At 54.3% G+C, this 27,111-nt stretch overlaps 11 protein-coding genes across 11 annotated transcripts; 4 read left to right on the plus strand and 7 right to left on the minus strand.

Annotated features, from left to right (window-relative positions):
- Positions 1-885: 885 nt before the first annotated feature.
- VTJ04DRAFT_10373 (uncharacterized protein) lies at positions 886-1,449 on the plus strand (the record flags this gene model as incomplete). The annotated part of the gene is made up of 1 exon (XM_069358105.1): positions 886-1,449. One exon carries the CDS (start codon positions 886-888, stop codon positions 1,447-1,449), a length of 564 nt encoding a protein of 187 aa, XP_069215107.1.
- A 2,906-nt stretch (positions 1,450-4,355) lies between these two features.
- VTJ04DRAFT_10374 (uncharacterized protein) lies at positions 4,356-5,155 on the minus strand (the record flags this gene model as incomplete). Its single annotated transcript, XM_069358106.1, has 2 exons — positions 4,356-4,487; positions 4,544-5,155. 2 exons carry the CDS (start codon positions 5,153-5,155, stop codon positions 4,356-4,358), a joined length of 744 nt encoding a protein of 247 aa, XP_069215108.1.
- Positions 5,156-5,494: 339 nt separating this feature from the next.
- Positions 5,495-7,012, minus strand: VTJ04DRAFT_10375 (uncharacterized protein; the record flags this gene model as incomplete). Its single annotated transcript, XM_069358107.1, has 2 exons — positions 5,495-6,185; positions 6,249-7,012. 2 exons carry the CDS (start codon positions 7,010-7,012, stop codon positions 5,495-5,497), a joined length of 1,455 nt encoding a protein of 484 aa, XP_069215109.1.
- Positions 7,013-7,425: 413 nt separating this feature from the next.
- On the minus strand, positions 7,426-9,897 carry VTJ04DRAFT_10376 (uncharacterized protein; the record flags this gene model as incomplete). The annotated part of the gene is made up of 1 exon (XM_069358108.1): positions 7,426-9,897. One exon carries the CDS (start codon positions 9,895-9,897, stop codon positions 7,426-7,428), a length of 2,472 nt encoding a protein of 823 aa, XP_069215110.1.
- A 686-nt stretch (positions 9,898-10,583) lies between these two features.
- On the minus strand, positions 10,584-11,552 carry VTJ04DRAFT_10377 (uncharacterized protein; the record flags this gene model as incomplete). Its single annotated transcript, XM_069358109.1, has 1 exon — positions 10,584-11,552. One exon carries the CDS (start codon positions 11,550-11,552, stop codon positions 10,584-10,586), a length of 969 nt encoding a protein of 322 aa, XP_069215111.1.
- Positions 11,553-12,955: 1,403 nt separating this feature from the next.
- Positions 12,956-15,728, minus strand: VTJ04DRAFT_10378 (uncharacterized protein; the record flags this gene model as incomplete). The annotated part of the gene is made up of 7 exons (XM_069358110.1): positions 12,956-13,194; positions 13,266-14,070; positions 14,120-14,317; positions 14,371-14,605; positions 14,662-15,371; positions 15,427-15,453; positions 15,525-15,728. The coding sequence occupies 7 exons, from the start codon at positions 15,726-15,728 to the stop codon at positions 12,956-12,958; spliced, it is 2,418 nt and encodes an 805-aa protein (XP_069215112.1).
- Positions 15,729-16,200: 472 nt separating this feature from the next.
- On the minus strand, positions 16,201-16,722 carry VTJ04DRAFT_10379 (uncharacterized protein; the record flags this gene model as incomplete). Its single annotated transcript, XM_069358111.1, has 1 exon — positions 16,201-16,722. The coding sequence occupies one exon, from the start codon at positions 16,720-16,722 to the stop codon at positions 16,201-16,203; it is 522 nt and encodes a 173-aa protein (XP_069215113.1).
- A 307-nt stretch (positions 16,723-17,029) lies between these two features.
- Positions 17,030-17,494, minus strand: VTJ04DRAFT_10380 (uncharacterized protein; the record flags this gene model as incomplete). Its single annotated transcript, XM_069358113.1, has 2 exons — positions 17,030-17,416; positions 17,489-17,494. The coding sequence occupies 2 exons, from the start codon at positions 17,492-17,494 to the stop codon at positions 17,030-17,032; spliced, it is 393 nt and encodes a 130-aa protein (XP_069215114.1).
- A 981-nt stretch (positions 17,495-18,475) lies between these two features.
- Positions 18,476-18,922, plus strand: VTJ04DRAFT_10381 (uncharacterized protein; the record flags this gene model as incomplete). The annotated part of the gene is made up of 1 exon (XM_069358114.1): positions 18,476-18,922. The coding sequence occupies one exon, from the start codon at positions 18,476-18,478 to the stop codon at positions 18,920-18,922; it is 447 nt and encodes a 148-aa protein (XP_069215115.1).
- Positions 18,923-20,340: 1,418 nt separating this feature from the next.
- VTJ04DRAFT_10382 (uncharacterized protein) lies at positions 20,341-21,609 on the plus strand (the record flags this gene model as incomplete). The annotated part of the gene is made up of 3 exons (XM_069358115.1): positions 20,341-20,551; positions 20,661-20,877; positions 21,156-21,609. 3 exons carry the CDS (start codon positions 20,341-20,343, stop codon positions 21,607-21,609), a joined length of 882 nt encoding a protein of 293 aa, XP_069215116.1.
- Positions 21,610-25,342: 3,733 nt separating this feature from the next.
- Positions 25,343-25,855, plus strand: VTJ04DRAFT_10383 (uncharacterized protein; the record flags this gene model as incomplete). Its single annotated transcript, XM_069358116.1, has 2 exons — positions 25,343-25,442; positions 25,533-25,855. The coding sequence occupies 2 exons, from the start codon at positions 25,343-25,345 to the stop codon at positions 25,853-25,855; spliced, it is 423 nt and encodes a 140-aa protein (XP_069215117.1).
- Positions 25,856-27,111: the final 1,256 nt, after the last annotated feature.

Here is a 27,111-nt window from a genome sequence, read left to right on the forward strand (position 1 = left end):
AAAAGTGAATCGAGCAGTAGGCAGAACTGCCGGACTCAATACACAAAACAGAATCCCCTCGTCGGGGTCTGAAAGCTCCTTGAGCCCTGAGAGCAGTTGTACTAGCTCAACAAAACTGAAAAGAACAGCCTTTCGAATCTTCCTCACCATTTTTACTGTTGTCTTTGTTAAGGGCTGAGTTCCCCGGCCCGGGGGAATGTATCGGAGGGTCCGCGTGGAGGGTGGCGATCGGTGTCAAGGGCCGAGGCTCCGAGAGCCCCGTGGCTTCTGCCACCCAGTTCAACAATACCGGAATCCGACCTCCACAGTTAGAGATCCCCATTAATAGGTACTACATTCTATACACCTATAGGAAACGTCCCCAGGTTCAGCGGATTCATCGCCACCAAGCAGTTTCACAAAGCCGTTGTACTTCGCGTCCCTCACTGCCACCACCATGTCCGCGTTCAACTTTGTTTGGAGCATTTTGGCCAGCAATCCACCCAAAACTTCGACCGCCTTGCGGCACTCATTTTCAAATCCTGTGCGGCACGTGTCGGAAGGAGAATCCAGAAGACTGGAACAAGGCCTATATGGGTATTACATGCATTGCCCCGACGATTATGACGGATATGAGGAGGGTATCGCTGACTGGAAACGATCATGTCACAACCATTCAGGATCTGATAAGATACCCACTTCATTCAACTGGAAGCTGAGGCAAGGGACTGGTCGCCTGTTCCCTTCCAGGTTTCTGCCAGACCCAACAAAGCCATCACCGGTGGAAGAGATCGACTTCATTTTGGGGCCCTTTGGTCAGTCTTTCATGTAGGTTTGACTACTCGACATCTTGCAAAGCACATGCAACCTACATTGAAGATAACGCTGATTAAATCTCATCGGACAATGGTCAAGGATCACGGTCGGTGGACCCTCGTTCTGTACACGGATGGTGCTTGTATAGACAATGGACAACTGAATCCAAGAGCTGGCTGGGCCTTCCCGTATGGCTCACAAAAGAATCCAAATGTTCTGTCTGGCCGTCTCGAGGGCAAAGGACCCTTTGGACACGACAGCCCTCAGACCAGCAACCGGGCCGAACTGCGCGCTGTGCTCGCGGCTCTGCGTTGCCGGACGTGGGCTGTCGAAATTCACCACGAGATTATCGTTGCCACAGACTCCGAGTACGTCGTGGCGGGGATAACCGACTGGGTCAAGAAGTGGATCAAGAATGGCTGGGTTTCGTCTGACAACAAACCCGTCAAGAATCGGGATCTCTGGGAGGCCGTACTTGGTGAGGTGGAAAGATTCGACGAGCTGGGTACCACCATCAAGTTCTGGAAGATCTCGAGGGGGGATAACAAAATTGCCGACAGATTTGCGAAGGCCGCTGTGTACGAGCAACGCCCCGATCAGTTCTTGGATATTGGGGGAGTGTATGATCCCCTGAACTCGGTAGCTAAACACTGAGAGCTTGGCTCTGCGGCGCATCTATGACATACGGAGTACGGACTAGGTATCTGAGTTCGGCATTCTTTGGTGACTTCTTTGGACCAGGCGCCGTGCCTTGCAACCAAGATGACACAGGCGTCAGCTTGGAACAGCGTTTGGGACCAGGCTTTGGTTCATTCCGTTCAATGTGTGCCTGCAGCCTGCAAACGCTGCCAGACAAAGAGCGTCATGTAGATATCTTCCTCTGGGCAGACCGAGAGCTCTACTCCCGCCTGTTTTCTTCTTTCCCATCTAAGTCTAGGAATACATTTTGTCTAATTTAGCACCTTGCGGTGACCGCAAGATCAACAAAGGACAACTAGGTGGTCTCTCCGACTGAGCGCCCGGCTGACTCAGGAACAAAGTCTACACCCATGATGTGTTCAACAAGAAAGACGGTGATGCGCTCCCTGGGGGTTGTCCGACTTACATCCACCAGTCCTGGCGTTTCCATGAGCCTGCAGAAGGCCTGCCTATATCACGCGCCAACAGGCCCTACTGGAAGAAGTACTTACTTCTCACTCGCCAGACTCTTTCACCTTTCGAGGCGAGCAACTCAACAGCATAACCCGACAAACCTATTGTGCCTGACCCCCACACTGCAGGTCTCTCAGTCAGCTACACCACGTACGTCCATCGATCTAATGCATCAAGGTGGCAGCAAGACGCTCTCACCAACGTCCAGGTTCCATTCACTGTCCCCTAATTACCCTTTGACGGACTTTCACAAGCGACACTGTTGCGTGGATTGCCCAGACATATGTGAGGATTTGAGTGCCAGCAGCGACAACGACAAAGACCACCACGATTTCGAAGATCCAGACTCCGAAATACACCCCTCTCTCGACTGGAAGCCGAGGATAGGGACTGGGCGGGTTTTACCGACGATATTTCACCCGCCGAGTGTCGCGTCTCCGTTGGAGGTGTTTTCATATCAAAGGCCCTTCCAGCCGGCGATTGTCAGGTGAGATCCAAAGTCCCAGCCGTGTCATGATGTACCTAGTAACATAATAATACGCCTAGACGCACGCTCCCGAATGACCATCACGTTCTTCTTATTCACACCGACGGCTCCTGTGTGAACAACGGGCAACCGAACTCAAAAGCTGGTTGGGCGTTCTGGCACGGGTCAACGGGAGACCAACCGCTTGTCGTATCTGGCCGCCTGGAGCTCAAAGGGCCTTTCGGCCACAGCAGCCAGCAGACAAGCGACCGGGCCGAACTCCGGGCCGTGCTCGCCGCTCTGCGTTACCGCGACTGGCTAGTTGAGGATTTCCATACTGTTGTGATTGCTACCGACTCAGAGTATGTAGTTTGCGGATCAACGGAGTGGGTTAAGAAGTGGATGGAAAAAGGCTGGGTTCATGATGGAAACCGCCCTGTAAAGGACCGGGACTTGTGGGAAGCAATTCTCGGGGAGGTAGAACGATTGCAATGCCTTGGAAAGACGGTCAAGTTCTGGAAGATCCCGAGAAAATGGAACAGAGTTGCTGATGCAGCTTCTCGGGCTGCTGCAAAGACCAAGCCCTGCCCGAATAGTTGGGAGGACGTTGGGGGGATGTTTGATCCTGAGAGCTCGCTAGTGTAGACCTTCGTCAAGCTCTGAAGAGGAGGAATTGCCAGAAGCATAAATATCTGTGCTTTACTGGGAGCAGAACCTATGTTTGAAAACGGGAACGGAATCCTATGATCCGACAATTGGTCCATCTTGTTATTCTGACGTCATGCTCAACTCTCTAGATTCCTGAGGCGGGATGTTTTGACGCTGAGCTCTTCGCTTTCGACCTGCCCACGAATTCCTCGCGCTCGTGATATCCCTTTCTTTGTTTGATGGGATCCCCTCCCTCTAGTTTTGTTTCCACAGACACTGGTAGTTAGCATTGAATGTTGCTTCTCTCACTGTGGTGTTCAACTATGGTCTAGGCATGTGGACTTTGGCTGGACTGTGCCGAGATAATGCCCCGTTACCGATACCCCCTAGAAGGGAAACAAACATCCCAACCTACCGCTCAGACTTCCGCTTCCAAAAGTCTTGCAACAGGCATCGCCGAAATTTTGCGATGTCTGTCCTAGCGATCAGTGGTCTGATCCTCAGCTGAGGGACTTTGATTGGACCCCGCGAGCAGGGACTGGAAGGGTGTTCACGACGAGAATATCCCCAACCGGTCCCTCGCCGACGATCGATGTCTCCTTTGTACATCCTCACGGGACAACCAGGAGGTAAGCTCAATATCCTGCGCCTGTATGGTTGTACATGGCAGCCCGACTGACAGATTCAGGAACACGCTCAGAGAAAACTGGGACGCAATGGTTGTCCACGCCAGCGGTTCCTGTCGTCAAACGCCGACGATCTATTTCCAAGGGGTGGCTGAGCGTTCTGGCACGAGCCATCGCCCACCCCACGGATTGCCTCTAACTCCCTTGAATGGCGGGGACCATTTGGCGACTCCTTCGGCCATCACACCAACAATCGGGCCGAGCTGCGCGCTGTGCCTGGAGCCCTTCGCTACAAGGACTGGGTCTTCGATTTGATTCCGACCGTTGTGCTCGCAACTGATTCCGAATATGTGGTGTCTGGATCGACCGCATGGGCTAGGCAGTGGGTTAGAAATGGTTGGGTCACGACTGAAAACACTCCCGTTGAAAATAAGGATCTTTGGCAGGCTATATTTGGCGAGGTCGAACGGTTGGACGAACTTGGCACGAGAGTTCAGTTCTGGAAGATCCCCAGGGAATCCAACATGGTTGCCGATGAAGCTGCTAAGGCTGCCGTCCTAGGCTTCGAGGCTTGGTTCCGGGACATAGGAGGAATGCTTGAGCACCAACAATTCTATTATGTGCATTGCCCCGAAGACACGTGTAGTTGCTCTTCGGTTGGGAATCGTCTACACCTGCTTGGTAGCCTCCAAATACTTAATCACACTCCGATCCAACACTCCCTTTTCCACAAGTAACTCGGCCGTCTCCAAAATCCACGTCTGACAATTGCGTTGCGTAACCCTCGTCCGTTTCTCCACCTAGTATCATGTCCAGTTAGCCCCAGAAACCAGAACCAAAACCTCAAACCACTTACCCCCTGAACATCAACGTCTCTCAGCGTCTTCTCCGGCGCCGGCACCCTGAACACAATCTTCTCAAACCCACATATCGCTTCACAGTTCTCCTCAACAACCGGATCTCCCTCACCACTCCCCAATCCCTTCCCAAACAATGACACCTCAACAGGCTCCAAAAGCCCACGATCAACCCACCCCAACCTCACCCTCCGATCCGGCCTGTTTTCAGGGCGGGAAATATCCCACCCGCGCTTCGCCTCCAGGACGAACCCGTTGCGCACGTTTCCTTTAGCCTGGAGTATGGTGCCGACGTCGGACGGGTGGGAAGATTCGTCGTCGGGAGAGGTGGCCGTTGACTCTGACTCTGCCACGGGCGGGGCGGGGGGTGCGGCGGAGATGAAGTACTCCCAGTGGTCACAGAAGGGGTAGCCGTTGTAGACCAGCAGGCTTAGGAGGAGGGTGTTGGGAGGGCCGGTGGCGGGGATGGATGGGACGGGGAGGGCTTGTTGCTGACTTCGCGTGAGTTGGGGGTTGGCGGTGGTTGTTGTTGAGATTGATGGGGGAGGGGGTACATTAGGGAAGGACGAAGGCAGCGGAGGTGGTGGTGGTGGTGGAGGAGCGGGTGGCATGGTTCCAAGGTTGCCTAGTCTTTGGCACTGTGATGGGTGAGTGGTGAGGTGGACGGAATGGCAGAGAAATAAATATTAAACAAAGTAGAGGATGGCTAGTCTTCATAATAATACATGAGTAAGTATTTATACAACTAACCGAGACATGACCAACCCCACTTCGTTGTCCAAGGCAGACATGCAACTAGGTCTGTGGCTGCCTGGGTCCCAGTGGCCATGCAGCATCATGCAACAACCCCTGAGTGAAAGTAAACAAGCCCGACCCCCCAATGTAAACAAACACCAAACAACGCCATTATGCCTGAGAACCCTTAATTACACCTCAGTCCTAATCTTACATCAAAAAAATTGCTCCGCCTCACCCAGTTCCGACAACGCCAACACCTCCCCGTCCCTCAGCGCCTTGATCCTCTCTGTGGATAGTGGATCCCTGTTATCCGGCATTCCCTCCGCGTCGTGGTGGTGCTTCGCTCGCATGCCCCGTGGCCAGGACGTAACGTCTAGGTTATCGCCACCAATGGGGATCTTGGTATTTTGGATGCCAGCAAACTGGGAGGTGACAAATTTGTAGTTCTCCTTGTACCGCTGTAGCGCAGCGGCAAAGCCAAAGGGATCATCATCGTCGTCCATGTTAAACTTGTCAGAAGGAATATTGCTCCAGACGTTAAAGGCCCTCTCTCGCGCCTTTGAAAGACCTTCGGGCCCGCGCAGTGGGATGTCATAGGCCTCCGCATAGGCAACCACGTACTCATCCCAGTTGTGGGGGCACCACCAGTCGCTGTTGTTGGCCATGTAACGCGGAGAATCGTTTGTTGGGCCGAAGGACACCGGATTGCCCCATTTGAGGACGTTCCAGTGATCGCGCACGTCATACGCCCATGTGATAAAGCAACCCATGACCAGGCCCAGATCGGGGATGCGTTCTGGCTCCTCGAGGAACTCCTCACGGTCAAGACGTGCGAGTGTGGTCAGGATGATGCGCCCAATGAGTTTGCACGTGGCGTCCATCATGGGGTTATTGCGGCCGAGGCTGTCAAGGGTGTCAGCAATTTCCTCTCCTGGAAAAGGCGCAAAAAGAAAATCGGGCACTTACGGAGCCGCAAACCACACGACGCGGTCGAGGTAGAGAGCCAGGGCCTCGCAGATGGCCCACTGTTCCTGTACGCAATCCGCCTCGGCGAAGTCCAGGATGAGGTTCTGCAGCAATTCGAGCATGCCGACCATGTAATGCTTCTTGGGGAGAGCCAGGTGAAATAAAGCCGGGTTTCGGAGGTCCGCATGGTCCAACGTATCTTGGTACTTGCGGTAGCCAGCGTACGAGATCTTCCAGGGGTGATCGGGATGTTCATCTGCGGGCTTCCAGCACAAGCAAGTTTTGCCATTGTCGCACTTGGGCTTCGGAGTCTCATTGGACTCCGCGGACTCGGTTGAGGCGGGTTTGTCGGCATCCGCAGCCTCAGGAGGTTCCGTGTTTCCTTGGGACTCCGGATCCCTCTGATCCTGCCCGCCCTGACCCTGATCCTGATCCCGACGCTGGTCCGACTCCTTGGAGACTACAGCTTCTTCAACGTCGAAGGGGAGATCGCAGATGCAGACAAAGCGATATGCCGTTTTGGGGTCCAGGGTGTCCTCCTTGTACCGGTCATCGAGGTTGGCAGACCCTGAAATGTAACCCCATCTTTTGTTGAGAAGGACTTCTCGCTCGGCGTCTGTCTTTGCCAGCTTGAGTTTGAACTCGTAATAGTTGAAAGCGCGCAGGTCTGCGACTGGGTCGTAGGGTAATTGGATGTTGTCCAGGGCTGGGCGTTTACGAGGCTCATCGTCAGGGGATGGAGAAGCTGGTCGCTTTTGAGACATGTGGAGTTGGGGTTTTAAAAGTTTAAGTACCTTATGTGAAACTGAAATCAAAGAGCAGGAGAGTTTGGTGAAGCACAAGAACCACAGAGAAGCCAGAGAGACGAAAATGGTGATGTTGATGGTGATGTTCCTGACGCGTCTTCTTGGTGTTGGCTGAGGAACGCGTCAGTGGGGCAAACATCGTCCATCCAGCAAAACAGGGGTACTCCATGCAAGATGACCTCAGCCGCAACACCAAGCATTTGGGATGGTGATAGCATGAGCTTGGGGGATATAAAAAAGTCAAACGAAGAAAGAGAAAGATCAAAATGAACAAGAACTAGGTAGTTGGGTACTGTACATCCGCTTGTAAGTGTCCCTCAGTCTAAACCGTCCGTCCTGAGTCCATTCCATCGACCACCTTCGAGCTTGATTCACCAAGAGTCCTCATCAGACCAAGGCGATTCAAGCTGTCCACCATCTTCCACAGTTTTTACGCGGTCAGGGACACCAACCCTCTCCTCTTTCCTCGTCAAACACGGCACCCCTGCCCTCCTCAAAACCTCACAGAGCTCAGGATATTCCTCCTCCTGCTCCAATGCCCAGTCCAACAGGGTCTTCCCGTGGTACAGACCGCGGGTATCACATCCCTTTTCGAGAAGTGCTCTAACAATCCCGACCGACCGCAGCTTCACTTCCTCCTTGCATTTCCCGGCAAGAATGACGCACGCAACCATATGGTCGCTGAACTGTGGCAGGGCGTACCAGATCGGAGTCAGCGGATGCGCGCCCCAAGGGGACCTCTTGTTTAGGTCGGCCCCGTTTGGGTCGGCCCCTCCATCGAGAAGAGCCTTTACGGAGTCGACTTCCATTTTCGTGACGGCGCAGTGCAAAGGCGTTCCTGGGAGGGGTCCTTGTACTGAGATGTTGGGATCCGCCCCAGCGTCCAGGAGGAACTTGATTCCCGGAATGTAGCTCAACGCAGCGGCATGATGTAACGGCGTAAAGCCCACTTTGCACCAGGGGTAGCTTTCAATAGCATTCACATCGGCGCCGTATTGGACCAGGAGCCTTATGATCTCCATATTCTTTCTGGAAACGGCGTAATGCAGAGCGGTACCCCTCGCGTCGATGTCGTGCACGTTCACGTTGGCGCCTGCTTCTAGCAGGACTTTTGTCATTCCCACGTATCCTTTCCTCACGGCAAACAACAGAGGAGTCGTCTTTTTATCATCCCGGGCCTCGATGGCGGTTCCTTTCTCGATCAAGATTTGCACAGTCTTCTCGTTCCCCGCGTGAACTGCTTCGTGCAGAAGACTAGTGTTGCATGCCCCATAGCGAGCGTTGACGTCCGCTCCGCTACACACGAGGGCGTTGACAACGCCGTCGTTGCCATGAATGATGGCCTCCAGAAGCGGGGCATATCCGGCCTTGCAAAGCTCCACCTTAGCGCCCTTGACGATGAGGGCCCAGGCGATCCGCTCGGTGCCGTACCTAGCAGCATATTGGAGAGGGGTGATTTCCTTGGCGTTCAAGGCCTCAACATCCACTCCGCGACAACGCAAGATGTCACTGACCATCGCCTCGTCGTTGATTTTGATTGCCGCGTGTAAAGGGGTATCGCCATCTTCAGAGCTGTCCCTCGTACTGGCACTAGCGCCGTGAGAGAGCAGGAGGGACAGCATGGACGGCTGGTGATTGCGAATAGCAAGGTGAACCAGAGGCATGCCCTTGGACTGATGCTCCGTAGATTCTCCCAGCTCTGGGAAGTTGGTGCGAGCCCCGGCGGAAAGGAGGAGACGGGCTATGGACTCATGTTTGTTCCGAACCGCGCAGTAGAGAGGAAGGCCGGTGTGGTCCTTGGCCGAGCCGTTTCTGATGTTGGGGTCGGCTTTCCACCGCAGCAGAATTTTGACAACGTCTTCGTGGCCGTTTTGCGCCCCAAGGAAGAGGGGCGTCAAGCCCTGTGACTGGCTCTTGACGTTGACCTTGGCCCCTTTCTGAAGCAAAAGACCGACAGTGGCGGCATGGCCCCAAGAGGCGGCATGATGGAGCGCCGTGTAATTCCAGGCGGTAATCCCCGGGTTGGTGTACCCATCCGGAGCGTTGACATGACTTCCCGCTTCCAAAAGGTCACGAACTATGACATAGAATCCAGCTCGCGCTGCGCGATGGAGCGGAGTTTGAGAGATGAACTCGCCGGCTCGGGCGTTGGGATCGGCGCCAGCATTCAGCAGAACTTGTGTGACTTCGACATGCCCGGCAGTGACGGCCACGTGTAGCGGGGTGTCGCCATACTTTCTTTTAAGCATCCGACTGTTGACCTCGGCGCCATTGTCCAAAAGGAGTTTGACGATGCTCTCAAATCCACGCGTGGCGGCGATGTGAAGTGCGGTCTCGCAAGGTCGGCGATGTTCGATGCTGTCGGGCACTGGTACCGACGTGTACATGTTGGTAGTATTGTCACGAGATTCTCGGCGCAGGAGCAACCTGATGACTTCCTCCTGCCCGTGCCTGACTGCCGTATGCAGCGGGATCTCTCCGGTCTCGTCGTATGTGGAGACGAGATCGGGATTCTCTGAGAGACATGACCAGACGGCGCGGACATCACCTCTGGCTGTGGCGCGGAAGATTCCGCCATGGTGGTGGTCGTCGAGATGTTGTGAGAGGTCCTTGTAGATGACATTACAATAATGGCATCGGGATGGAGCAGAATCTCCGTCGTCCAAGTTGCGGTGTGTCCACATATGCTGCTCTCGGGCCCATTGGGATTCAAATCGCATTTGTGATCCATCTCGGCCGAGGCAGCCGGGAAAGGCGCATGTGAATATTGCATCAGGGTGGAATCCTGCCGGTTGAGCTATGATAGAGCCGGATACATCTTGGATGACGGACGTGAGAAGCATGTTGAGCAATAACAGCGGTTGAGATGTTCATGAAGGTGCCTGATGCACTAGAGACGACGATGTCCGGGGGTGAGAATTATGGGGTTGAGCTCTAGGGAAATCTAAGGAGTTATCGACAATCCTTCCATCAAAAGATGTAGCTCCTCAACAAAAGAATGAAGACAACATTCTTCTTCAACATGGAGCTTTGAGCCTTGACTCATCAGCTGTCGTGGCCCAAATCTCGGGAGGCAGAGCACCGCCACCCCCGCGTATGGGCCATTGTGGACCGCTTGGACCGCGCCGGGTTCAGCCCGACGAGTTAGCGATATGGAGTAGGTAGTGAACACCTCCGACGGCTAAACCACGAAAGCCAATTTATTTGTACATACTACGTCATACTGAGCAATGCTGAGAGCGTTGGGCAAGTATTCTTCAAACCAACTCAGACGATGGCAGTCTTTGACTACATGGGCGATGTTCATTTCTCATTCGATCTAGCTCATTGAACGCGTTGGAGTCGTCGAGAAGACCACGAGATACGGCCATTCTCGTCCAATGATGACATCTGGGCCGCGTAATCTGTTTAGATCTCGTCTCAAGCCACCAACAAATGACCATCCTTTAAACCACACGTCGGTAGGGGGTATCCGTCCAACAACGAGCACATACCTGCGTGACTTCTATACCAAGACACAACCCAGCTTCTATTCTCCCCCCTCACCACCACCACCATCACCACCACCACCATCACCACCACCACGAGCATTACCACCCCAAGCAATCCTCCCCGTCACCACCCCTCCCAACAACCCCGCCAAAATACTTGCCACCACCAACCCAACCAGCCCAACCAAAAACACACTCCTCCTCCACACCGGTCTCCTCCTCCTCCGGCGGCGACACCACCGACACTCATCCCTGCGAGTATATTCCCCATGCTCTACTGTTCCTCCTTTCTCCCTCTCCCCCCTCGCCTGGCCCTCATCCCTCTGCCCGCCGCCCTCCTCCTCATCATCCCGATCCTTACCCCTTCTCCTCCCTCCCAGTGGCAATAACGTCCAAGGAAACCCCACCCTCCGCCTCCTTCTCCTTCTCCTCCCCTCCCTGCTCCTGCTGGCAGCAGCACCCCCTTCATCCCCAACCCCCTCCCCTTCCCCCAGCTCACTCCAAGCCCGTCGCAGCGAGTGCACTCCCGACGGGCGCGGGAGCGCTTCTACCACGGCCCCGGTGTTGGGAACTCGCCCGGCGATGAGCGGTGGTGCGGACAGCTGATTCCCTTGCGCCAGAGCTTCCAAGAAAACGTTGTTCTCTCCTGACGCTGATTGTGCTGCTGGTGGTGAGGCGGTTCTTGTTTGGTGACTCCGATGTCCCCCCGAATTTGCAGCGATAAACAGATTCCCCACCGAAGACGACGTAGTCAGTTCCCCTGGCGGGGGAGAGGATGATGTTGATGATGTCGGGAGCACGTCCGGTGGCGGGGCGAGTTCGGGGTAGCTTTTTTCGTGGGCGATGGGGTTGTAGTCGTCGGGTACGACTTCGGGGAGGTTGTCGTGGTCGTTGGGGTGGTGGGGGATGAGCCCGTCTTCGTACACCCCTGGGGGCGGGCGAGGGGTGGGTGTTGGTGGTGGTGGGAGGGAGGAGGTTCGGGGTGGTAAGGTTGGTAATGGGTCCATTGTGATAGTCCGGAATATTAGGAGGCGCGTAGGAGGTAGGGGGATGGGTTTGGGGGTGATGAAGTGAGACGGATGTTTCGCGGTCTCAGGGGAGAGGTTGGTCCACGACGGATGGCATGTGATGAGGTAATTGAAGAGCTGAGTCGCGGCGGGTTGTTGAGAAAGAGTGGTGTTGTTGACTCGCCGGTGTATAAAAGTCGAGCGGAGCCAACCGTCAAACGCACATCAGCTGTTTGGGATTCCTCGTCGACGAATATGCGTGCCACACGGACTGACGCTCAAAACACATTCAACTCATCCATCCGAAGCGGACCTCAAGAAGTCGGTGGTTGACAGTGGACACCATGCCCTCAAAAAACGTTGATGCCAGGTGGTGAAAGATGCGGAAGAACAGATGCAGACCAAGAAGGGATCAACCCATCAATAAAGTCCCGTCAAGCTCACCCATCACCGTAGCGAAGCGAAGCGATCACCGTCGCATCGAGCCGCGGAAAACACTCCGTTGGTTCCCCTTCTTCCCAACCAAGCAATCACCACCACAACACAACGGAATCATCCGAGCCGTTGGAGCGGGCCTGGAACCATGTTCGGTTGTCAAACTCCAAAATACACAAACCACCGTGGTTCGAGGATCTGTTACGCCGCTGCCTAGCATTCTCACCATCCTTGAAAAAGGACGAAGCCCAGCACGAAACGTGCAGTTGGTAACCAAACGCCAGGGTCCCAACCGCAAGAATCTGACCAACAATGCAGCCCCTTGTTCTGTTGTCCTGTTGTGCAAACGGCATTGCCGGGGGGTTACTTCGGTAGGGAATGTTGCTGTGCCACCCAGCTACGCCCGGCTAAACCTCCGAGCTGCAGCACCCAAACATTCCATTCCTCCCGACTCAGACCGGCAGCAAGGAACAAACAAAAAGACCATTCAAGGATTCCTTAAATCTCCGCGTCCCGAATCCTCTGTCTCGTGTCATACCAATTGACACCTTGTCAACGTTCAAGCCTGCAGTTTGTGTGTTTCTGGATTGGCCAAGTTTGAGATCCGCCAGGTCGGAAACCATGGATGGGGAAATGGCATGTTCTGAAGGGATACTTCAGGTATAAGTTGGTGGTGGTCCAAAGCGTGCAGTTGCAGTTGGTCCTGCATTCACAAATCCGCCCCCAACGCAACCCCAGCGACGCGACCGGTCACGATGCCACAGGTTGAGCAGCCCGAATGCGTAGGCACGAGTCGGCAACTCAGGACGGCCCTCCTCACCATCCCCCAAAGCACAACCAAAGCAACTAAACTCAGCAGCAGACCTTTTCTTTTCGTGTCTATAATATGCTCGAACCAATACGTCCTTCCTCACCACCCACCCTTCGGCCTATTAACCTCCGGATGACCTCCCCTCATTCCCCGCTCCTCACGCCGCCCCACCACCAAACTTGGCCAAATACTCGTCATGCAACTTCTTCTGGCGCTCCCACTCCTTCTTGAGCTTCTTGACCTGGCTCTTGGGCACCTCGCTGCCGTCGGCGAGCTTGGTCGGCAGACCATCGGCATCCCACTCGGCATACTTGGCGTCCGCCTTGAACATCTCCTGCGGCGGCACCTTGGCCTTGGCCCACTTCTCCTCTTCGGCCTTTTCCCTCGCTTTGCGGGCTGCAGGTCATACGTTAGTTATCTAGCCATCTCTTCGACGTTGATTTCAAGTAGTTTTCGAAATCACTCACCTTCCTCCTTCTGCCTCGCCTTCTCCGCCGCCAACGCCGCCTTCTCCTCGCGGGCAGCAATCAGCCTGGCCGCCGGCACGAACTTGATCAAGCTGGGCTTGTCGATCTGATCATCCAGCTGCACGCCGAGATCGGTGAGATCATAGTCGCGAATGCGGTCACTGAGAGCCAGCACCGCCTGCTTAGTCGCCGGTCCCAGCGTCGACACAACGGCACGCAGCTCGTCACGCAGCCGCGACGTCGCGCGCAGGTACGGCATCGCCAGCTTTTCGACGTCGCGCTCGCCCGCCTTTTCGAGCTCGGCAAACTCGGCCTCGGGCTGCTGCTGCTTGAGGAGGGATTGGATGGACGACGCCGAAAGACCGAGAGCTTGGATCTCGGCTTTGACTTTAGCGTAGACATCAGCATACGGCTTGACCGCCGTCTTGGGATCCAAGTCGGCAGCGGCGACGGCGCCCGACGAGGTCCAGCCGAGCCCGTCGTATGGCGGCTGCGCGCCGGCGTCGAGACCTAGGATGCCGACGACTTTGGTAACCCAGCGCGCAACCTGCTCGAGAGCGGCGAGGCTGGGCTCGACGGACTTGTCGTTCATGTAGATGTTGGCGTCGCGGACCAAGCGGAGAATAACCTGCATGGCGGTAGGTGTGTCGAACGAGTTCCGGAAGGCGGCGTCCAAGTCCTTCTTGGCCTGTTCGAGCTCCTCTATCAGGGCCTGAGCCTTGCTATCCTCCAGCGACAGGTCCTTGAGGCCGTCGGTCGGTGAGCCGGCGGCGGCCAGCTTGGCTTTGACGTTGGTGAAGAAATTCTGCGATGATTAGCAGATGCCAGAGAAAGGTGAAAGACATACTACCCACATCGATTGTGCTCTCCCAGCTGTCGGCCTGCTTGCGCATGTCCTGGGAGATCTCAACGCCGTCGTTCCAGCGGCCCATGAGGAAGACAATGCGCATGTTGCGTGCGGTGTAGGTGGTGGCCAAAGCATCCTGGATGGTCTGGAAGTTCTTCAAGCTCTTGGACATTTTGCTCCCCGCGATGGAGAGGTGGCCCATGTGCTATTCCCGTCAGTCGACCCCGGTGACACATTTCGATCCCTTGTTTGACATACCAAGAAGTATTTGACCCAGGTGTGCTGGTCGCTACCCGCCTGATGGAAGTAGGCCTCGCTCTGAGCCAGCTCGTTGTCGTGGTGAGGGAAGGCTAGGTCAATACCGCCGGAGTGGATATCCATCTGCGAGCCAAGTTTGTCCGACGCCATGACGGAGCACTCGATATGCCAGCCAGGACGTCCGGCGCCCCACGGGCTGGGCCAATACGGCTCACCAGGCTTGGACTTCTTCCATCTGCATCCAGTCAGTCAAACCCATCTATGAGCAGAAGGATCTTCGAGGACCCGTACAGCGCAAAGTCACCCGGCCGCTTCTTCCCCTCCAAGTTCTTGGAGAGCGAACCCTCTCCCTCCTCCTGCAGAGCCTTGTCGTTCTTGCTCTCGGGACGCAACCTGGCGTAGGTGTTGCCGGCCTTCTCGAAGGCGGCAATGTCGAAGTAGACAGAGCCGTTGGCCTCATACGCGAACCCCTTGTCGATGATCTGTTGGACGAACTCGACAATCTGCGGGACGTACTCGGTCACGCGTGTCACGGCGTCGGGCGGCAGCACGTTCAGTGCCCGCATGTCGTCGTTGAAGGCCTTCTCCATGGCCTGGGTGAGGTTGGTAAAGATGGTCTGGTCGCTCGTGTCGATGGTCTCCTTGTAGAGAGAGTCTAAGTAGGGCAGGAGAATTTCCTCGGCACCGTCGAACCCAGTCGAGTCCCGCAGAGATTGCGCAGCCGAGTCCATGTTGCTGAGATGCATCTTCACCTTGGCCTCGGCATCGCCTGGCTTACCCTCTCCTGAGAGGGTACCTCCGGACAGGACATTTCCGTACGCAGCATCCCTCCTTTGAAGATAGTTGTGCTCGTCCAGGCCCGGCTCGGCAGTGAGAAGGGAGAGGTTGCTCTCGGCATAAGCGAGGAAGGCCTTGGTCACAAGATCCCGGATCTGTTCGGGGGTATAGGGCTTTTCCTTCTCAAGCTCCAGCAGGCGCTTTCTCCTCGCCTTGATGATGATCTGTGAAAGTCAGGAGACCACTCTGCGGTGGTTGGCGGGGCACTGGTTGGCAAACCTTGTCATCGATATCGGTGTAATTCATCTGGTGGGGTCAGTCCGCGACCATGATCAGCGACTAGTGAGATCTCATGACATGGTGAGATACAAACTCACCACAAACTTCACTTCGAAGCCGAAATGATGCATGAGAATCCGGCGGATGATGTCGGTCGACACGTAGTTGCGGGCATGGCCCAGATGGCTCAGGTCGTAGGTGGTCGGTCCGCAAGCGTACCAGGACACCTTTCCGGGCTCCCTGGGCACGAAGGGCACCGGGGCCCCGGGCTTCAAGGAGTTGTGGACGGTGATGGTGGCCATGGTTGAAGAAGCCCTAAAAGAAATTGATCGCCAGAACGGGGTCGCGGGTGGGAAATAGGGTCGGACCGAAGCGAAGGATGTATGGAATCTGGCGAGGGAGCGCATTCAGCCGTCTGGCAGGACCTGAGATGTGGTCGCGTCGCGGAGTCGGCGCCGTGAAATTTAAGAGGTCAGCGTGGCCGATTCGGGATTCAGGGTGAGTCAAAGGCCACGGCACTGCCGCTTCGGAGCCTCCCTCCGTTGGTTGCAGACTGTGAGAGGCCGATGCGGGGCACAGTGCGGGCCGGCGGGACGGTGGGGTGGACCCGCTCAATGCAGATCCGGGCCAGGGGTTCATTGCGTGACAGAGCTCGGGCCACATGGCAATCAGGTCCACTTTATTCAAGACTCGCTCCGGCACTCAAATTCTCTTGATCTCTTTTTCATGACATTTCAGAGATTGACATTGGATGCCCTGTGATCTTAGTGAGACTCAAGTGCTGACGAGGTCACTCCCCTGTTCAATCACCCTCTCCACCCTCTTGCCCACCTCCCCAATCCACTCCCCATCCCCATCCAACACCGGAATCTTGTACCTCTGACATACAAGCTCAACATTTCCCTTCTTCCTATACCCCTTTTCACAAACAACAATAACCTCCTTCCTCCCCGCAGCCAAACCCAACTCCAACAAGCTCACGGGTGCATCTGTCTTTGCTCCAAAATACACCACCAGCATGGAGGCGCGCTCCTGCATGTCCAGCTCCCACTCCACCTGCTCACGGAAAGGAGGGTGTGAAGCATCCTCTGGGAGAAGCTTCTGCCAGTCAGAGCGGAATGGGTTGAGGATGCTGACGGGCATGTGACTCAGAGCGTTCGTCAGAGCTTTGCGCCAGTCAGGACGCGTCGGGTCCGAGGTTGTGGTGCCTGCGAGGAAGATGGAGACGCGCCCTGTGGAGGACTGTCGGGAGGGAGCAATGATGACTTGAGATAAACCAGGATTTGGATGTGTCATGACGAGTTGTTGATGGAGTGTGATCTCAAGACAGAGTCACAACACAGTCAGAGCCGTCAAGGAAATTGGTGTTGTGCAGCGGCTGATGCAACAATGGCTTCAGTGAGGGAACGTGCTGGGCAAGTGGATGAGGGTTAGGGTAAGTACTTCACTTTCCGCAGCAAGTCCTCTGTAGGGGTCGCAATATTGTGTAAGACTTCCAGAAATGTGATTTTCTCCAACGTGAATGTATCTCCAGACAATAGGACAGCGTCAAGTGTCCCTCAACATACCTCCTTTGGCCGACATTCAGGCTCCAAGTACCGCCCTACTCCGCCTTGGGCACAGCACTCGCCTCAGGTGCGCCCACCGTCTCCGGCACCTTATTACCCTCGTCTCCCTTCTTCTCTTCAGACTTATCGTTACCAACCTCCTCTCCCGTCAGACACCCGGTAAACGGGGAGCACTCGTATTGCCAATAGCATTCGCAGTTGCGCCAGCACCAATTGTCCTGCGACACAACCGACCCTTGGACGCAGGATGTGTCTTGATAGTACTTGCAGAAGTCGGTTCGGCCATTGGTGCAGTTGAGGTACCACCACCGCTTGACCAGAGCGTTGGCAGGGTTGGGCGATGAAGCGGGCGAGCCCAACGGGGCTGCCAGAAGTGGTTGGGCAGTGAGGGCGAGGTTGAGGAGGTAGAGGGGGGTTGAGGTCTGGAGGAGGGTTGGTTAACATCTCTGCCTGGTGTTAGGGATAAGATTTGGGATTGGGAGGCGGGACATTACCTTCATGTTGGCGGCGGTGAGTAGACCAAAGTCAGGTAGACTCCCGAGAGTTATTAAAATTGCTTGGGGCGATGCTGCAGACTGTTGAGCCATGGGTTAGCCTGATGATCGTCTTCATTTTATACCTCTTCTCGACGTCTTCACCGCCGATGTCTTGACATCCCACCTATAGCCAACAAGTCCTACCCGTCGCTACAGACATGACTGAAGGACTGCAATGACCGATGAATGACGTTGAATTTACCATCCAACTGTCACCTTTGCGATCCTTCATGCGACAATAGTTGAATTGAGTCATACGGAGGTTGTATGCCATGTTCCCGGTCCTATGTTGGCTGTACGGGCACGGCGCATCTAGCTCGACAACCCAATGATACCGCTGGTAATAGATTGCCTAGGGTGATGGATCCTTATCCCCGAGACTAGTACTTGGGTGTCGCTGACAAGGTCAAAATGATAACTGAGGAGAGGCGACCTCGTACGTTAACGTATCTGGCAGGTATGTCAACAGGCATTGTGTCTTATACGGGGATTGAGTCCATGGATGTAGTTGGACAAGGAAGGTGTTGGTGATACGTTGGACCTGTTGGCGGCAACATCGACGCTCCGTTGGATCGGGGACCAGTAAGAAGGCTGTCGTAAATTAAGTCCCTACATTGAAACCTGCCGTCCCTTGGCGTCAGCCTAGCATGATCTCGAATGTGCTGTCTGGGTATGAAGCCTGCCCCAGTGAATATCTCCGTTGATGACGTACTTTTTACCCTTCACGTCCCACACAAGCAACAAGGAGACAAACCAGCCAATACCCCAACTTTGACTTGTTGGTCTGACTGAAGGCAGTCGAAGCCAAAGACTTCGTCGTCAATCCCTTTCTTCTGAATTTCGCCACTTGCTTCCATTCCAAGTCATACAAAGGTAAACCGCCCATCTCATTAGAGCTGATGTCAGGAGCTTACTGACCCACGTACCTCCTCCAAAGGCAACACCATGGATCCCTCTCCCAGCACCCAACCGCCAGACACAACCGAGCCACCCACCCAGGACCTGCGCGTTGTTGGCGACCGCGTAACCCAGCCCTGGACCGTCGACGGATACCCCATTGTCGACGGCAAGTATCTCGACTTGTCCACCGGCGAGGTCAAAACATATGTGGCCGGCGTAGATCTGATTACAGGAGGTCCGCCCTCGGTTGCCGTCTACTGGCAGAATCGGATGGCTACAGGTTGTGCTGACCAGTTCCTCGTCATCGCCAAGTCGGTTACCGCCGCGCCAGATTTGACCGAGTACTTGGCCCGGGTTGGCGAGTTCTTGCGAAAGGGGCAGTGTAAGGTGCATTCGCTGAACGCGACGAGGTATGATGTCTATGTGGTGGTGTCATCGGAGCTGTCGCAGGCAGAGTTTCGGGAGGCTTTGTTTCAGAATGGGCTTCTGTAGGTCATGGAGGGCATACTTAGGGACGAGTGAAGAGTGAAAATTGTTATAACGGGTTGATTGATCAACTAGATGAGACTGAATCCTATGTGTGCGTCCAAGAGTTGTCAATAATAATACAACAAAGCCTATTTCTCAGGGTCTTCCGTCAAGGGCCATGTCAACAGAAATTGTTCATGTTCCTTGTAAAACTCAGGTAAATACCTGCTATTCATGAGGCACCAGACCAGTTCACGCATCCAAAGTCTGGCCTTCTTTGGGTGAATGTTCTCCCAACATTAGTCCTGGTGCTCGGCGCCATGATGTTCTCGGCGACGTTCTCGACGACGGTTTCGATCCTGACTCCAGATCGAGCTATTTGCACGAGAAAGAAAGTTCCCCAAACAGAGATTGACCATCTCTGAAAGTTTCCAACTTCAGAATGCGACTCATGTCACGATTACACCAACTCTTCCTCGCGGACTCGAGCCCATCGAGAGTAGCGATGGAGAACTCATCGGCTTCTGTCGAGGTAAGTTGACTTTGATTTGATTGATTCATTAAGCCCAAGCAAGCACCGAGTCATGCTTTCTGCTTTCTGGCTGGTATCGTGTTCTTCCCAAGCTCGATTCATTCTCAGGATCAACAACACCTTGTTCTTGACCGCCGACGATCATCTTGACGTCGACAAATAGTGTTTCTCATTTATTTTCGTCTCATGTCTGTTCGCGACAGCCGATGCTAACCAGGATTGATCAAGATGAATTCGACGTTGCCGGCGTCGTCAGGTAACGGCTCTGCTAGCGCCTCGAACGTCTCGAGGAACGTGGCAAACCTTGCTGTTGACAGATCTGGGCCAGCTACAAGCCAGATCGGCGCAGGCTCAGTGGCCTCCGGTTTACTGATCGACCAAAGCAACTACAAAACTTGGACAAGTACGAAACTGTCATGCTCGTTGGCGACTGCAGGCACTAACATCCTTCTGCATCGACAATTAGATCCGGAGACTGGCCTTGAAGAGCCAACCAATGGCGCACTCATTCCCCCGGCTTATCAAGTGCATAATGATGACCCCGAGTACCCCATCATCTGTCCAGTGAGGACTTGCAGAACGTTATTCCCAGCGATGCAGAACTTGGCCGCCCACTTTTCCGTATGTCTGTCCAGCTCTCTTTCTCAACTTGGAGTGTTGACCTTGTGGATAGAAATGCCATTACGGTACTCATCTCAACGACAATCTGGATGGCATATTTACGGTGCTTGGGACATACGAGACTCCTGCTCCAGGAAATACGAGCAGCTCGGCCCAGCATGCCACAAGACCCGCAGTGGTCGTATCCAGGAAGCATATGACTCTTGCCGAGTCACCGATGGTGGAACCAACTCGTAGCAAAGGATTTCCCAGGAAGAAGCCTCGTGTATCCTCGGCTCCGAGGTCAAAAATGCCAGCTCTGAACAATGGTGGCCCAACCCGTTCCTCGAAACGAAAGTCTCGCACCAACAACCACGACGACTCAACAGCGTCCGGTCATCATGACATCGACAAAGGCAATGGCACGGCAATCCAAGTCAACAAGCCGCTCTCAGAGGTCTCTGACAGAATTGGTTCTGATTTGATACGAAGCCCCGCCCAAGGTCCCGGCCAAGGTCCTGGCAAGTCCATCATTTCCCTCCCGTATCATTAATACTGTCGAAACCACCACTAACATACATGTACTTGACAAGACCGTATTGCTCCGCGCATTTTTTGATCCTATGATAGCAGGGCAGAAATCAACGGAATATTCACATTGGACACGCATCACCGCACACATTGAAGGGGCCATTGTCATGCCGAGGGTCCCAGAGCTGCTCTTCCTGTTACGCCAGTCGCCAGTACGCGATTTGAGCCTGCGGCGGACCATCGACCGCGATCTCAGCAACAAGCAAATTCTAGGGCTTTTGGTACAGTCGACGGGGGAGGAGGTTTCGCCAGCAAGGTATTACACCCATTGCCGAAGGGGCGACGGCCCGTTCACGACTTGCGTCCAGGTCTCTGTCACAATCGCAAGCCACATTGGCCAGTTTGGGGGTACCCAGACCCGGGCCTGTGGAAACTGCCTCGTGACAAAGACAGGAACGAACTGCAGTATTAAAGGCACCAAGGATTGGCGGATCACCGGTCGGGAGAGTCTCTGATGATATCCGGTCAGAAAAACCCCCAGCCTGTCCTGTCTTCGGCAGACTCAGGAGCTGCTGGGAGCTCCAAAACACATAGCTCGGCCCACTCGCTGGAGCCGACTATTCATGTCGCCAGCTCTGCGAAGAGAAAGGAAGCGGCGGACGGGATGAAACACATTTCTCAACCTGAGCATGACTGTCAGGATGAGGAAGACTCCCAGCTTGACTACGACTCTCAAATTGAGTACCACGGCGTCTTCGATGACGAATCCGGGGATGAGATTCAGGATGAGCATACCGAGGATGAGTATCATGACGAGGCCGACTCCGATGTCGAGGTACCCCCCAGCCCCAAGAGGCGCTGTCGAGCTTCAGGCAGGCAGCGGACGTATTGCAAAGGCGAAGGGATCCCGGTTCCCAAGGTGCCCATGGAGCCGGCAACCCGCCCCAGCGCCCAATATCTGGAGAAATCGATCATGATACCGAGACGCCGCTCTCAGATCGACAGTAACTCGCATCAGACGAGCAGTCTCCCGAGGATACTGGACTGAACTTGCAGCAGCAGAGCGTGGCTCATGGGCAACAGTGTGAAGCTCCAAGCGAGGGTGAGTCCTCCTCTAGTCCTCCCATACTCCAAGCACCCACAACAGGTTGTATGACATTTCGCTAACAAACCCAAGCCGTCACAACCACCAACTTTCCCTCCGCCCAGTGACTTTCATGCCCATCAGCCTGCTGAAACCAAGCCCGACTACGCCCAGTGTCCAGATGGACACAGTCACGGTCAAGCCTGGAAAGATTTACCAATTCCCTGCTGATATGTCACAGGCCCGGCTCTACATAGTGTCAAAAGGCCGGTTGGATGTTTCTATTGGCGGATTCGTCCGGAATATGGATCCCTTTGTGGTCCAGCCTGGAGACTCTTTTGGCATCAACCCGGGTGATATCTGTGCAATCAGAAATCGTGAAGATGTCAAGGTTGTGGTTTATGAGGTGTCGGTGAAGTACTGACTGTGATCTGGCCCTGGGAAGTTGTGTGTGGGACTAGTATTGCATGTATGGCCAAGATGTACAAGACATGGAGAGATGGGCGGGTGAAGCCAAGGGACGTCGGAAGCACGATGTCACGTATTTATTTGCCAACAGTGTAGAGTATTAAGATGAACAAACTGACAAACTACTTGCATCACTATAACCTCCCCCTTCTCTATCCTGAAACTTGCCCGTTTACACCTCTTAGGCATCAACAACAACACATCCTGACTCCACTCTTTGGGACTCGTCGAGTCACGCAAGACGCGTTTTCCCCTCTCATTTGTTTTTCCATCTCTCATCGACTTACCAATCTTCGGTGTTGCTGTGTTTACTTTTGTCTCACTTCCGTTCGTTTTCAACCCACAATCACACAAAACCATTTTCTTTCCGAGTCACATTTCGAGAACTCTTGCCCGACTTCCTTTTGTGTTTCTTTCCTTCCTTTTCTTTTGTATTTTACTGTTTTCTCAACTCACTTTCGCGGGCCTCAAAAATTCGCCACGTTACCGGCAACGAAGTCTACGATGAAGCAGTCAACTCCACGCCAGACGTTCGACAAACGATGGTTTGTCAACAGGAGCAGCCCGGCATCAGTAGCGAAGAGCTCATCGACTCCCATGGTAAGTCAGCCATTGCTTGATTGCTCCCAGAATGTGTTACAATGCATTTGATAATTCGTATCTCGTGTACTTGGTAATGTTAAGACGACGTAATTTGAGGTTGTTCGGAGGTTCATGCGTGATTCCCATTATTAGCTCATGTTTAATTCTTTGCGTGTCATCCAATCTTTTTCTAGCCCTTGTGTGTCTACTCACCCTCGAAATCCAGAACCAACCTGGAAGGGCATCATCGTCAGAGACGATTCGCACGACATCCACGGATGGTGGGAGTTTCTCAGCATCCGAGGTTTCAAGATCCGGAGTCCGAATCCAGACAGGCCGATGTCCCACAAGATTCGACATTGAACATCGATAGCCGTCTATACAAGACTTGGACAGGTACTGTCATTGACCCGCTGCAATTGATACTCCTCTGCTTCATTCAAGGGGCTGACATTTCCGCCAATACCTACAGATGACGAGGGCCTCAGCTGTCCGACATGGGGCGCAGTGATTCCTCCAGGGTATCAACAGTCTGATAACCCTGAATTTCCATGGATCTGTCCAGTGCGGTCCTGCAGAAAATTGCTTCCGAGCCTTCAGAGTCTTGGACTGCACTTTTCCGTACGACTCCCGGTCCCCAGTATCCAAAACTGATCTCGCATTGACCATGCAATCAGAACTTACACAAAGCTACGCGGCTCAACGATAATCTTGACGGCACGCTTTCCGACCTGGGGAAGTATGAAACCGCTGCTCCGGGAAACTGGACTGCGTCCAGTGGCTCTTCGAAACCTCCCGTGGTAGTCTCCAAGAGATATATGTCCCTGGCGGAATCCCCCGTTATTGAGTCAAGCCGTCATCGCAGAGCTCTTGAAGGGCAGAGCAGCACCACATCTCACAATCGGGGACTGGCAGTGCCATCGTCTGGAAAAGCCGAATCCAAGTTCCCTTCTCAGATCAGCGTTAGGCCAACTAGACAACGTGTTTTATCACGGCCAAGTCGTCCTGACACGCCCAGTGACGAGGGATTGAAGAGGGTGGCTCGCGAGCCGGGTCTCGAGAATCTGGGAGGAAAGGAGGCCTGCCTCATGGCCAATGAAGACCGACCATACGACCAATGGCCTGGTGAGTAAAGCATTGCCATCCCAAGGTTCAATCCCAGAAGATCCCCTGCTAAGATATTATATGTCAAGGACCATCTGGTGAGCTTAGCACAACATACGGGGTGCTATTACCCGACAAATACGAGCTCGACAAGACGGTCTTTGAACGTCCATGGATTTGTCCGATCCGCTCTTGTCGTCGAGTGTTTCGGACACTGATGCACCTTGGCCATCATTTTCAAGTACATTTTAGGAACATAGTCATATTATCGAACTGATACTCACCATAGTGAAAGGGATCTCACCGTGGCTGTCTTCTCAACGACAATCTTGACGGCACGCTTTCTGTTCTCGACAATACGGACGACGGAGCTGAGCCCAAGATCGTCACACAGGGACCCGTGACGTCTGAAGAACTGTCAAACCCAAGATATCCAGTGTACTTGGCCAGACGAAGCATCGAGTGGAGACCTGTTGAATCGCCCACAGCTCGCTTGTTAGGAGCCACCAGCACCTCATCGGCATCCTCTGATCGTGCGCGGGATCATTGGAGGCGCGTCAAATCATGCGTCAAGGGCCACGTTTCCATGCCAACGATACCGGAGTTGCGATTCCTGCTCAGCCAGCCCCATATCCGCGACCTCATTCCGACCAAGACGATTGATGAGGACCTCACCGACAAACAAATCCTTGGGCTGTTGATACAGTCGACCGGGGTTAAGGTCTCCCCTGAGCGGGCGTGCACTCATTGCCGACTCAACCTCAGACCGTTCCCCGACTGTGTTCGGGTCCCTTTGGCAACCAGTGCGCTCATCGAGAACTTTGCGGGCCATCAAACCAGTTCTTGCGGAAACTGCCTCCTGTTCAAAAATGGGTCTCGTTGCAGCATAAAACACAGAAAGCTAAGCGACCATACCAACCGCGATGATGAGATTACGGGGGTACCGGCTCCGGACAACGTCCCGTGTGCTGGGTTACCCACACTACCGGACACTCCCGGAATACCGGGCACGCCAGACTCTCTCCTCAGACGGTCCGTCCGACTCGCGATTGTCGCGTCCCGCCTCACTGATCGTGCTGAGGACAAAACCAAGGGCGAGAGCGAGATATCGCCATGCCCAAAGAGACGCCGAGTAGTGTCCGAGCCGCAACTCAGTTCCCAACGAACTCGGAAGACCCGGGCTCCAAAGCCGGTGACCCCGAGCAAGCCGAAACCTACCAGAGAGCCAAAGACTCCGACAGCCAACACTCCCACAGAAAAGATCCCTGGATCGGAGCTAACCATACTATCTGGAAGACGACCGGGTCTGCTGACATTGTCTGTTCCCGGTGCTCGAAAAAATGAGAATGCCAAGGACGACGGAGATGCTGATGCTATCTCTCCAACCCCCAAGAGGAGGCGTGTCGTGTCCGAGACTCCCACCACACCCCGGCGGACGTTGAAAATCAAGACCTCCCGGCAAATCCCAGAGGTTGGAGCTCCTGCTTCAGAGCAGCTGCTGGTGGCGTCTGCCACGACACCGAGACGCCGTTCCAGCAACAGAATGGGACCCCTGCAGGCGAGCCGGCTGCCGAGCGAGAATGACGTGCGGATGCAAGAATGGGAGAGGGACGATGGGGAGTGGTGGGATGCCAGTGGAGAGGGTGAGTTAACTGCCATTTCCCTTTCCCAGACCGAGTAACAACAGGAGACGAGAAAGTACATATCTGCTAACCAACCTTGAAACCTCACAGGCGTTGGCTTTTCATCATTCCGCGCCCTTTCAACGTCCATCACCATCCGAGCGCATGCGCCCGCGGCACCCGGCGTGCAAATGAGCACTATCACAGTCCCTTCTGGCAGAATTCACCGATTCTCTGCCCACACCTCGCAGACCCGGGTCTGCACGCTGCTTGGGGGTAGGCTGGATGTTCGCATTTCCGGCGACGAGCACGACCATGTGGATGACTTTGTGGTTGGGCCCCGTGGGATTTTCAGGATCCTTCCCGGAAAAGAGTGCCGGATTGCGAATGGGGGGTATGTTGACGTTGTAGTTCAGGTGTTGGTCGTGGAGTGAGATGTTACCTCATCCACTAATTATGTGGAGTGTTTGTTTTTACAACGCTGATGTAAGTAATATGTACGAGTTGAGACGGATGAGTCTCTGGGGACGTGATAGGTGAACGGGTGATGTATGAGTACCTCGGCGTCATGTAGGTAAACTGGTGGAGAATAATGGATTGCAAAGAGTAATATAGAACATCCATTTATGTGAAAAAAAAAGAAGTTAAAAGGGAACAAAAAAGAAAAGAAAGTAAAAGATAAAAACAAGAAATGACGAATTAATTGTATCTTTATCACTTTCCTCCCCTCTCATCCCCAAACTTCGTTATCAACCTGACATAACTCGATCCACAAACGCAAACAAAATATGCGTCTGCACCCTACATCCCGACCCGGGGACCACCGCTCGGCGAAACCCGGGCCTCAACCATTCCGCCGCAACTGACAAATCCAAGTCAGGAGACGAGGCACCGTTGATGTTGAGAATATGGTCCCGCAGCATCTCGAAGGCCTCCCGGCAAGTGATGGTCGATTCCCCTGGTTGCGGGGGAGGGAGGAGGGGATGATCGTCGTTGGGGTCTTCCATTTCGGCGACGGTGTTGGCGGAGTTTATACTATTTCCTGCTGGTGGATGGGATGGGCCGGATAGCGAGGGATTGGGTGCTGATATCGCCCCTGACAAAGAGGTTGCTTTTGCGCACGGGAATTCATCGAGGCTTGTGTTTGTGGTTTCTGTGCAACAACAGGGCGGAGAGGCCACCGTCGCTGGGGTTGATAGTGCGAGAGTGGAGGGCGTGTCGTGAGATAAGTCGATGCTCGTAGGAGTATCAGGGAATTCAGAAACTGTTTGATCAGGACTGGAAGCGATATCCATCCCGGGTACATTGTCTCGCCGCGACTCGGACTCAACTGGAGGCTTGACCTCCTTAGGGTCATCGGGCCTCGAGCCCAGAGCTCGCCTCAACCTCTCAACCTCCGCAGTCAAAGTTTCGATCTGCTTCAGCGCATCGGCGAGTTGGCTCTGGGTCGAGGCCAACAAAGCTTCAAGCTCGGCGATGTGTCCTTTGACCCTTGCGCGATGTCGGCGTTGATTCTCGCGTTGACGTGCGGCATTGTGGTCTGGCGGTTTGCATGAGAACTTGTGAACCCGAGCCCGGTATGCGTCTGGTGTCATGATTTCTGTGCCTATCTGATGCTGGTCTAATATCAACAACTGAGATGTATCTTGGGAAGTGAGTTGAGGTGGAAGAGGTGACGTTGGATTAAGAG

Source organism: Mycothermus thermophilus (assembly GCF_041956435.1).
Source record: "Mycothermus thermophilus strain CBS 625.91 unplaced genomic scaffold VTJ04scaffold_7, whole genome shotgun sequence".
NCBI classification, from domain to species: domain Eukaryota; kingdom Fungi; phylum Ascomycota; class Sordariomycetes; order Sordariales; family Chaetomiaceae; genus Mycothermus; species Mycothermus thermophilus.